This window comes from Sarcophilus harrisii, chromosome 3, assembly GCF_902635505.1.
Source record: "Sarcophilus harrisii chromosome 3, mSarHar1.11, whole genome shotgun sequence".
In the NCBI taxonomy this organism is placed as follows: domain Eukaryota; kingdom Metazoa; phylum Chordata; class Mammalia; order Dasyuromorphia; family Dasyuridae; genus Sarcophilus; species Sarcophilus harrisii.
Genome location: NC_045428.1, coordinates 5,272,018 through 5,283,985, shown reverse-complemented (window position 1 = coordinate 5,283,985; position 11,968 = coordinate 5,272,018). Strand labels below are relative to the sequence as shown.

General features: G+C 47.6%; 1 protein-coding gene across 3 annotated transcripts in view; it reads left to right on the top strand.

Moving 5' to 3' along the window:
* Positions 1–324: 324 nt before the first annotated feature.
* Positions 325–11,968, top strand: part of CCDC50 (coiled-coil domain containing 50) — a 79,617-nt gene continuing 67,973 nt past the window's right edge. The window contains exon 1 of one of the 3 annotated variants that reach the window (XM_031957419.1): positions 325–903. In XM_031957419.1, coding sequence (XP_031813279.1) covers positions 855–903 — 49 coding nt within the window. In that variant the 5' untranslated portion in view covers positions 325–854. The remainder of the gene's footprint in view (positions 904–11,968) is intronic. The other 2 variants (XM_031957418.1, XM_031957420.1) reach the window with 2 other exon arrangements.

The window sequence follows — 11,968 nt, the reverse complement described above, 5'->3', positions numbered from 1 at the left end:
GATCATCAGCTTTCTTCGGGGTTCCAGGTTTTCCCGTGCCCCCCCCCCCGCCTCAGTGGGCCCCAGGCTGGCCTCCCTGGGGGAGATCGGTGGCTCCCCGCCCGCCCTGGGGCCGGGGTACGAGGCTGCCCCACGGGGGACCAGGAGGAGGGATCTGGGGAGGGGGAAGGGTTAGTGATGGGGTGTCCACTCCGCCCCCAGCCCCGTCTCCTGCTGTCACCCTTCCTCTCCCCTTCCGTAACCCCCAAATCTCCCCCCTCCCCCGGAGTCCTGAGCCACGCGCGCCCGGAGCGCGCTCCCAGGGCCCGCCTTGGGTCTGTCCAGACTCGGGGTGCAGTAGCACCAAGGGGCCTGCAGGGGAGGCTCGGCCGGGAGGCTGCGGCCATTCTCGCCGTTCCCCGGCCAGACAGGCGATTGCGGTTAAAACCTGCAGCTCTCCCCGCCTCCCTCTTTCCCGGGCGGCTTTCTGTCCCCTCTCTCGCGCCGTACCGGACGCTTTGTGTCAATTTCCTGGCTCTGGTTACTTTATGTCAATGGGGAGCTGAGCCTGAGAAGAGGATGAGCAGGTGGTCCAGGTGGCTGCGGCTTCCCTAGCGCCGAGAGGCGAGCTCGGAGAAGGCGAGGCCGACCCGGAGGCAGAGGGGAGGAGGAGGAAGGAGGGGGCGCTCCGTGTGCCCGCCTGCCCTCCTGCCGGCTTTTGTTCCCGGAGCCTCGCCCGGGCTGCTCTCCAGCTCCCGCCGCCCGCTCCTCCTCCCTGTGCGAGCCGGGCTGGGCGGCTGTCCGGGCTCCCCGCCGCGAGCACCGCCCGGGCCGAGGCCGAAGCAGGAGGCGCGAGGGGCGGCAGCGCTCCCAACATGGCTGAAATCAGCATAGACCAGTCCAAGCTTCCCGGAGTGAAGGAAGGTAAGCCCCCGGGGGCCGAGGCTCCCTCTCCTCCCTTCCTCTCCCGTAACCTCGGGCGCCGGCCCTGAGACCCCCCCTCCCCGGGCGCCGGCCCCGAGAGCCGCCCCCCGGCGCCGCCTTCTTGCCCCGCTCCCTCCAGGCTGGAGCCGGGTCCTTGGGACTCCGCACATCACTTGGAACCTGGGTCCTGCTGCCCCGCCTGGGAGCCGGGGACGCGGGGGCGGGTGTCTCCCCAGCCCCTTCTTCGGGTCCCCGCCGCCGGCAGCCGAGGTGGGAGCAGCTCCAGACCCTCCCGGGCTCGGGGCTTTTCCCAAAGTTGACACGGGACGTCCTGGCCCCCGGAGCAGAGGCTGCCACTCCCCCCACTCCCCCCCCCCGGGGGGGGCCCTGCCGGAGGCTGGGGAAGCTGGGGGGCGAACTTGATTGGTTAGGACCCGCGTCCCCCAGACCCATTAAAGGACCGGGCTGAGCGATCACCCCCTCCCCCATCACCAGCCCCCAGCCCCGCCGCCGGTTTGCTTTGCTTTGGCCTGAGGTGATCCCCTCGGACTGCCGGGGGGGGGGAGGGGGGAGGAGGAGGGGGCCGCGTCTCGGGGGACTGGGACGCCGAGCCAGGTCCTTCTGCCACCAAGGAACAGCTTCCAGAAAAAGGAAAAGGGAAAATTCTGGGGGGGGGGGGGGGGGTCTGAGCCCTGGCCCGCCGGGCTGGGGGGCGGGGAGGGGGCCTGTCCTGCGTCCCGGCCCCCGGGGCCCGAGAAGCGCCTGGCGCGCCTCCCGCATTGGGAGCCCGGGGCCGAGCGGTGCGCCCTCCTCCAAGTTCCTTCCTTCGCCCGGGGCGGGCCATTGTTCGGGAAAGCTCGGGGCCCTCGGCCTTTGACTTGCAAATGCCTTCGCCTGAACTTGGGCCCCAGAGCCGGCCTTGCCCACTCCCTGGGTGCTGTTCTCCCCCCCCCCCCCCGGGCCGCGCTCCCCGGGTGCCGCCTCCCTAATGTGGAGGCTTTGTGCCCCCCCTGCCCCCAGCAGTGGCCGGCTGGCCTTGGGCTCTCCCCAGCTTTTCCTGCCTTTGGACTTCGGGTTCCCTGTCCCCTCATTCAGTAACTAAAGTCTGATCGGGGGCACTTAGCCCCAGGCATTGTGTGGGCCGGTGTCCCAGCAGCCTCCGGGGCAGTGGGTGCCCAGTGGGTCCCATTCAAGATGCCCCTTTTTTCCTCTCAGCTTTCAATAAAAATAAAGTTGTGGTGCCCCCCCCCCCCACACACACACACTCCCCAATCCCCCTTAGACTCTGGCTCCCGTGAAAGGTGAGCTCGAAAATTTCCTCCTCCGGGAGGCTTTCCCCGATTCCCCCGCCGTTCCTGGCGGCGCCGCTGCTTTCCTGTTCAATCACAGCCCACACTTTGTCGTCCTATTTGGGGTTTTCTTGGCAGACGTTTCTCCAGCTCATTTCAGGGACAAACTGGGTGAAATCACTCGCCCGGAGTCACACAACTAGGAAGTGGGAAATTTGAACTCAGGAAGGTGATTTTTCCTGACCCCTTCCCCTCCCCCCCAGCACTCTCTCCACTGTACTACCTATATAGTGCCAAAGGACCGGACCTATGATGTCCCTGGTTCTGGGCTCCCCATGTAAGGGCTTGTGGGCCAGCACCTCTCTGGGGCCCAGGCTTTAGAAAGTTATCCAGCACTGAGAGGGGCCAGCACTTACACATTCATCCTGTGTCGGAAGAGGACACTTATCTGTCTACACATTTCCCTTTTAGGAAGTAAGCTCCTTGAGGACAGAAATCATTGATTCTTAAGTCTAAAATGGGAAGGAACCTTAGAGGTTACAGAGTTCAACCTCCTCTTTTTAAAGAAGGGGAAGCTGGGACTCAGAAAGAAGGGCCCAGTGACTTGAAGGTCATGGAAGCCTGAGTCTGGATTTGAGACCACTTCCTTCTGACCCAGCATGCCCTGGTCATTCCACTTATCACCCTGGCTCTCCTAAGTTTACAGGAGAAGAAATCAAGTCCCATAAAAGGAAGCGCTTTGCCCAGAGAGAGAGAGAGAGAGAGAACCTAGCAAGCAGTAGGTGTCTCATAAACGGTTGCTGACCAGATAAGGTTGGAAGCGTGATGCTGGAGTAGATGAAATTTCATTTAATGAACTACTTTTGGTGTCTACTTGGTTTTTTAGAATTGGTATTTATCCTAAGTTTTCCACTTTAATTGGTGGCCAAGGTCAAAGTTTGTGCTCTCTGGGAGGAGCAGGCAGGAGGGGGACTGGGATTTGGGTAGGATTCATGCTCATTTCTTCCGAGGAAGGTGCAGGATACACTCTCATTCTGGCCAGTCCTTCCCTAATAATATCTTTTGACCCCAATTAAAAGAATAAAAATAGTTCCGGGGAAAGATGTGCCCTGGGAAGGAGATGTTGGAGTTGTTCTGACAAGGGAACTTCTACCCTAGTTTAGCAATTCTTTTTAATAGGCAGGCTGCTGACCAAGCTTTCTGAGCTTCTCCAGCTCTTTCACCCCCAGCTTTTCTTCAGCTCTTTCCCCCTCCCCCCTCTCCTCTTTCCCCCTCCCCCAGCTCTTCTGGGGCTTTTTAGCACAGAGTGGCCTCTGTGGAAGTTCCTCTGTAAGCTCACCCTGGCAGTTCTGGCCAGCATGGGTTGGGAGGCAGAGGCTTTTTGAGAGGTACCCACCTGGCACCTCATTTGTGTCCATTGTGGTACCAGCCAGAAACTGAGGACTGAGAAAAAAAAGATTGCCAGTTCACTCTCCTCAGCTGAAGTCTAATCTCTGCCTCCGTGGGCCTTTTAGGGAGAGTAAAGAGCATTCCTTATGGACAGGGTGGTTTCTGGCAGCCTTTGTTGACATCTTGTGGTGTGCTACTTAGATTAATGAACAGCTTTGGATTTTCCGGACCAGTTAGCTCCTGACCTTGGGACCCTGGGTCCAATTCGCATCTCAGCCTTTTCTCACCTGGGCTGACTGGGATGTGACTCTGCAGAGATGGTGTTTTCCTCAGAGCCTGGAGGCTCCTAGGGGTCAGGGGTTCAAGCAGTCCTCCTTTCTCATGGCGTACCTGTTGGTCACCAGGTGCTCCCTGAGCATGGGATTATGGGCAGCCTCCATTGCTTTGTGGGTTGGAAGAGGTCCAGGAGGATATAGAGAGATCCAGCATGTGGGATTTGAGGCCTGAGTCTCCTATTGACTTCTATTCCCTACTCCAAGTGACCTTGGAAAAGCTATTAACTTCTCTGACTTGTTTCCTTCTCTGTAAAATGGGGGGATTGGCAATCTAGAAAGAGATTTGGAAGCGTGCCCAAAGGCCTATAAAACTGGGTGTGCCCTTTGACCCAGCAGTTCCACTCCTGCTCTGTAAGGAAATGGATTATTTGTATTTAAAAAAATATATATTTATAACGGCTCCTTTTGTGGTGGCAAAGAATTGGACATTGAAGGGATGTCCATCAACTGGCATATGGCTGAACATTTGTGGTGTGTGGTTGCGATGGTGTGCTGTTGTGCTCTCTAAGAAATGACCACCAGAATGGTTTCAGAGAAACCTGGCAAGATTTTTTCCAACACATGCAAAGTGAAACGAGTGAAATCAGCACATTGTCCATAGTCACAGGAGGATTGTAATGATGATCAGCTGGGAAAGATGTGATTGTGATCCAAGACAGTTCTAGAGGACCAGGGTACCTCCAGAGAGGGAACAGATCAACTCTGATGTAGATTGAAGTAGACTTTGTAAACTTTATTTGTGTGTGTGTGTGTGTGTGTGTGTGTGTGTGTGTGTGTGTAAAAATGGCTAAATTTTACAAAATGAAAATGTTTGGTATGACATATATAATGGAAATCAGAATGTTTGCCTTCTCAAGGGAGGGAAGGAGAGAATTTGGAACTCAAAATAATACATATATCTATGTACATATATGTGCAGATCTGTCTGATGAAAAATTTTATATGCGATTGAGAAATATTTAACAAAACAATTTTTAAATGAATTTGTTGGACTAGATCACCATTGATGGCCCATCTGTGAGCTTGTGAACCAGTTTGTAGTTATTAAACATCGTTTTGAAAGGTTCTGTGCTAGGGTTGGAAGTTAGAAAGGTAAAAATAAATAAATAAATAAATCCTTCATGTCTTCAATTTTTTTTCTTTTTTTCTTCTTTTTTCTTTTTTTTTTCCCCCTGAGGCAGTTGGGGTTAAGTGACTTGCCCAGGGTCACACAGCTAAGAAGTGTTATTTGAATGCAGGCCCTCCTGACTGCAGGCCTGGTGCACCACCTGGCTGCCCTCAGTCCTCGATTCTATGTGGAAATCAATAAGTACAGAATATATGGAAAGTAATGGGAGAAGGTGTGGTGCCATGGGAAGGGGGCCAGCTGAGGAAAGCAGGGGCTTTGGGTGCAAGTCTCCAATCTTCTAGGTCCTCACTGTGTGGCTTTGGGGAAATCCCCTCATCATTCTGAGCCTTTTTCTTTATCCATAAAATGAGGAAGTGGGGGCAGAAGTGGCCTTTAAAGTTTGAAATGTTTGTTCACATGAATCTGAATGTCAAATGAGTGGCAGTTGAGGAGTGCTAATAAGTGTCCTGATTGGAAAGGCTGTTCCTGGTAAGGAGGGAGTGCATCCCAGGCTTGTACAGAGGCCCCAGGGAACAGCAATGGCCTGTTTTGTCAGGATTGGCTTCCTACCCACTCAGCTTCTTACCAAAAGATAAGCAGTAATTTCCAAGCATAGATGGCAGGTCCAACACTGAGTCAAGATAGACAGGTGAGTATTGTTCATTTAATGATTATAGATCAGGTGTGGTGCTGGAAACAGGTGTAGCCGGTGATTCAAAGCAAATTGTGGAATGACTCTCAGGCTTGGTTATGTGTCTGCAAAATGGGATAATGATACCCTCCCCCCTTTTTTTTTCCCCACAAGGCTGTTGTGAGGATCACCTGAAAGGCAATTATAAGTAGGAACCATTGTTATTTTTCGTTGAGTTTCTCCCCATGCAAGAACTGTTCTACGTGTCACAAGTGAAATCAGAGGCTACCCATGAAGGAGGGAGGCTTTGGATCCTTGGTCTAACTTGGTCTTGGTCCCTCCATTCATCCTTATCCTTCCATGGCTGTTTAGGGTTAGGGTTAGTCTCCCCTCAGGGAGTATGTCCATCTACCTAATGATCCTAGCCCCCAGATCATTGGATATCTGGATACCAGCAGCACAGCGAGCCATCTTATTGTCACACGTGATTGGCTCACCTTCTTCTCCTAGCATCCACCTTCACTGACTTTACTCTTGCCAATTCTCTCCCCCAGTTCTAGGCCAGTATCAGATTGGTACTTGCTCCTGCCTTTGGGTGGCCCACCGCCCTTGGGTCAGCTTTTATTTCTGCCCTGGATATCTTCCAGTATTCATGACATCACAATAGCAACAATAGAATAAGGTTCTTAAAGCAAAGCTGGTTAAACTATAGGTTTCTACCCCATCTGGGGTCTTATAACTGAATGGGGGTTTGCAAAAAAAAATGGTAAGAGTAAAAAAAGTATCACATATTCACCAATATTTAATTTTTTAGGTAAAAGTAAGTAAGTGTAGTCATCTTGTTACTGTGGAAATTTGCTTTTATCTTTAATGAATGATGGTAAAATCATCTGAATACCAAAGAATTGTTTTAAATCAATTTCCTTGTAATTTATTGTCAATAAATGTTTGATTTGTATATTTTAAATATCTGTATATTCAGAGAGACATTTAACATTTTCTCTGGGGAAGAGGGAGTCACAAATGAAAAAGTTTAAGAAGCCCTGGTTTCAGGGATAAATTCAAGGCAGGGTCCTCACTCTCCCTGGAGGACAAATGTCGAGGGTTGGGAAAGAAATAACTGAATACTTGCCCTGAACATGCTCTGATCCCTGGAGGAGAGATAGTATTTGGGGAGCTTTCACACAAGGGCAGGGAGCAGACTACATTGAGAATCTTTTTTGGGGAGAGGGTTGGAGTGGCCAGATTTGGAACTACTAGATCAGTCGAGGGAATTTGGGGTGAGGACATTTCTTCTCCTGGTACAGCATCTGAATGTTGGGGAGCTCCTTGAGGTCTGGAGTTTCAAATATCTTCCTGGCGTCACAGAATGGAAAATTGGAAAATGCCAAGCACTGAACTTGAATTCAGGTTTCCCTGTATCTGGTCCTGGTTCTATCTCTTTTCTACAATATTTGCCTTCTCTAGGTACTAGATAGTAAGTTTTGATCCCTAGTTCCACCAGTGAGTTGTAGAATTGACCATCCTTTTTTTTTTTTTTTTTTTTTTTTTTTTAAACTTATATTTTCATTGTAGAACAGATAAATTTGGCTCATTCTGTTATATTTTCAGTAGCATTAGAATAGCATTTAACTTGAATGCCCAGGTAATTATAGGTGGTGTCCGTGCTTTTTTAGGAGTACTTGGTATACTCAGGTTTTATTTTTGTTTCGGTAGCTGACAGTCTTTAAACGATATAGTAAGTCATACACCTGTGTCAAGAAAATGCCCCATAAGAAGAGTAGGAGAATGATGGACATGACATTAAAGCTCTCTTAGCTTATTTAAAAAGGCACTTGGAAGGAATAGTGTTTGAGAGAAAAAAAAGGAGCATGCAGGAAAGAATTTTGTCAGCATTCTGAAAGCTTTTCCCAAGATTTCACCATATTTGGTCAGTGAATCTCTTCATGGATAACAGAAGGTAGTGGGAGGGTGAACTTCAGGTGTGTGTGTGTCTCTCCTCACCTGCTTCATAAAAATAGGAGCTCATCTCTGCTTTCTCTTCATGATGGTTTTTAAGAAAGCAAGCCTTGTCCATTTGGAGCTCTTAGCCTTGGTCAGCAGTCTAAGGACCTAAGATACCCTTTAAATTTTAAAATGGGAAGGGACGTCAAGCCTCCACACTCTACAGGGCCTTAATAATCCGATCCTTGCTGGATGGATGAAGGATGGAGCAGGGTCAGAGCTTTTTGAGTAAAGGCAGCCTCCCTGCTGTGGTCTTTGGACTGTTCTAGCTCTGGCTTTCTTCAGCATTTTCAGATAAACAGGTTTTCTTTACAAGTATCTCTTCCTGATGTCTCAAGCTTATACCTTATTCCATTGTGATTATCTTTCTAAATCTAGTCTTCTTCCCTCTCTGTCTTCTCAAATGGAAGTGATGGGATGTCTTTGTCTCAGTTTCTTGGTAATCTGTGTGAGCTCTGAGGAGTCTGGGTATTATGTATCCTATGGAGCAGAGACCTGATGGGACTATTTCTTGGAGACTCATCGACTTGATGTGGCAGTTTATAGTTATGCCAGGCAAGAAATACATACACACACATATACATGTGTGTGTGTGTATGTATGTATATATATATATATATATATATATATATATATATATATATAAATGTTTGTTGAAGCCCTTTTTGTAGTAGCAAGAAACTAGAAACTGAGTGGATACCATTAGTTGGAGAACGGCTGAATAAATGAGACCTCCTATTAATTTTGGGTCACTGGAAGGTTGGTGGGCTCTCAATTTACACAGGGATTTTTTATTTATTTATTTATTTATTTTTATTTTTAGGAAAAATGAGCTTTAGGGAGACGATGTTGGATGTGCTGAATTTGAGATATTGGCAGGGCATCCAAGCACAAATGGTAAGCAGCCAGTTGAGGTTTGCAGCATCAGAGTCAAAAAGAGAGGTTAGGGCTGGATATATCAATTTGGAGGTCCTCTGTGTAGAGATTTAGTGACTGAATGAGCTCCCCAAGAACACAATATAGTTGTGAGTCAAAAATTGACACTGGCAAAAAACTGGTATGAGCAGTACATGAAATTAATGCACACACTTTGGGCCATCTGTCAGCTGTTTAGGAACCTCTTTTGTGTAGTCCTTGGATTTCTGTTATTTTCCATAGGCGGGTGACTGAATGGGTGAGAGGTTACTGCATTTCCCTCCTACCTCTTCTCAAGATCACTGGTGCCTGCCAAATCCCAGCTGTTCCAGTGATAAAACTACGCCAGCCAAATGTGATGGGAGGCACCATTGGTCTCTCTTGCTTTTTGCTTCTGTCTTCACTTCTTATGATTCACCAGAATGTGAAGACAAGACCCCAAGGAAAAATCGATCCATGTTCTGTGATATTTTCACTCTCGGTATGTAGGACATAAGATTTGGTGCTGGCAGGGGACCATTGAGTTCAATGCCCTTTCATTATGTTAATGAGGAGATTGAGCCTAAAGGAGATCCTGCCCAGTGGCCAGACACGTGAGGGGTACAGAGTGGCAGAGCCTGGAGGGGAAACTCTGCCAATTCCTGTATCTCTGGGCTAGTGAAGCTGAATATCTATATTCTTTTCCAAGGAATCAATCACCCAAAAAGTTTTTTGGTGCCCGTTATTGTTGTTTGTTTTGTTTTTGTTTTTATTGTGAAAATAACAATTATCAATAAAAATGAGTGGTTCAATATCCAAAAAGCAAAAAGGGAATTGAATGTGAAACTATGGACTTTTACTGGGTAATTTTGTTTTGTTTTTAGCACATATAAATTTCCCCTTATCAAGACAGAATCGGTCTGTTTGTATCTCCTTCTGAACTTTTAAAAGGAAGCCTCCCAAAGCACTAAGTTAAACCTCCCGATGTGTACCCCATGTGCCTTCTGGGGAGTGTTCTAGATTGAGCTGCAATTTGGAGAACTTTATTGACTAGACTACTCTGTCTAGAAAGATCCACTAGAACCTAAGCCCCAACAAACAGCACTGAGCCTTAGTCATTATCCATGGTTAATAGATAGCTATTAATTTGAATTATGTTTGGAATTTCATCACACTGCCTTCTTGACCCTTTTCCCAAGCTCCTACAACTTAGTATATAGTGTTTGGCACATTCTGGCCACTTCATAAGGCTTATTGATTGAATGACAAATTCTAGCCATTCTCCTATCATGCACCTGGGTTAGTTTGTCTCCAGTTTTCTAGTCCTGCAGAGCTTCCTAATGGAACCAGTTCAGGGGGGTGGGGGGGCTGCTTCATCTGATCCCATTGTCATAACTTAGCCTCCATGCTCAACTGAGACTTCACTGTGTGTCCCTAAGACATTTTTTCTGTCTATCCTGTGTGTGGTCATCTCGCTACAGCTGTGCACACAATTACTGGCCCCTGGCCCTGTCTTTTGGCTCATCATGTACTGTTCCTTTGGATTAGAGTGACCCACCAGGGGCAACAGGAAGCTGGGTATGATGTCTAGATGTGGCCCTTTGCAGGCTCAGACACAACTACTGCTCTGAGCATCTTGATTCTGTCCTGTTTCCTGTCCCAGTCACCATTTTGTGGTACCTCAGTTCTTCCCTGAGAACACTGCAGTTCCTATATTGGTTTCTCCTTGCTGATCAGTCACCTACTTAGGCTCATTCCACTGTGGCCCAGGAGCTTTAGATATGAATGTTGGAGCTTCTTAATATTCCCTCCTTCCCAGGACTTTTGAGCCTTCCTCTTTCTTTCGTTCTTTTTTTTTTCCAGTCAAAAAGTCAACAAACAAAAACCATCATAAAAATTCCACATATAAAGAGCACAAAAAAGGATTTCCCCCTCAAAAGTATATATTCAATTTCACATGGTAGTCATCCCTCTGTGGTCCTGTTTAAGTCCCCTTCTGTGCTACTGTATATTTGCAAATATCTCATCAACTTTCTTTTCTTTCTTTCCTTTTCCTTTTTGAAATCATTGCTCTCTTTTCCATCACTGCTTCTTTCCCCTCTCCCTCATAACAAGTAGAATCAACGGAGCTTTCTTTTCTTACTCTGAGCACATGGACTCCCAAGAACTGTGGGAAACAGCTGTTGAACAGATGGTAGTGAGTAGAGTGATAAAGGCACCAGAGCCAGGCCTTCTTCTGGCCCAAGCCAAGCCAATGCAGCTGACAGCCCCATTGTCATTTTCCTCATTTTCATTTCAAAGGCAGCATCCAGGGATGCTTATTTGTTCCCTGCTTTAGACTCCTGTGTCTTGTGCTTGCTGTTCAGGGACTTCCTCATTTAGGAAGTGGAAATTCCTTTTGAGAGAAGGAGAGTGGGGGAATCTGACAAAAGCCAAGCCAGGAAGGCTAGAATTTTAGTACAGGAGACACAACAGGCTTTCACTTTCTGTAGGAGAGCTCATGTCCAAAGGTCATCTTTTCAGTGGCAATGAAATTGTCATTTCGATGACAAATCTCATTTATATATTGATCTAATATTTTTGAGGCAAATTACATACATACATGTACACATACCCACACACATGTTATCTCATTTGATGCTCATAACAAATCTTAGAGGTTTTTGTGTTAAATTGTTTGCATATCTTAAAATGGTAGTCATTGTCGTCAATACCACCATTATGAACATTATCATCATCATCATCATCATCATCATCATCATCTCTATGATGAGGCAGCTGAAGCTAGAAGAAGTTGCCAAACAATTAGGAAGAATCAGCAGGATTTGAAAAGAGGTCTCAATGAGTATAAGTCCAGCCCCATAGACACTACAACTGGAGCTTTTCCAAAGTGGACAGACAGGACAGATCAGTTGTTCCTTTTCTTCCCCATCCTTGCTGATAATCTGTCCTCTGATGTTATTCCATTAGCAGTACTGGAATCTAGGTGACCTAAAATCTAGAGCAGGGGTGGGGAACATTTGGCCCTTGGGCCACATAAGGCCCATGAAATCACTGGGTCCTACTCCCTCCACATAGTTTCAGCCTTCATATTAGGGGTAAATTAATTAAATGTTAGACCAAATGGAGCAGGCTGGTTTTTAAGTTGATAACTTTATATGGCCCATGGATGGTATTATAAATGTCCAAATGGCTTTTGGCAGGGGAAAAAAAATTCCCATCCCTGATCTAGAACAATGGAGGTTGAATTAAGAAGATCAGAGCTCAACTATAATCTCACATACTTCCTGGGCAAGTTTTCCTGACTCAGTTTCCTTAAAAAATGTTCACATCCCCTACTGCTGTTAAGATGATGTATTGAGAAATGCAGAACTTTGCAAACTTGAAGTACCTTTTAAGTTCCAGTGGTTGTTGT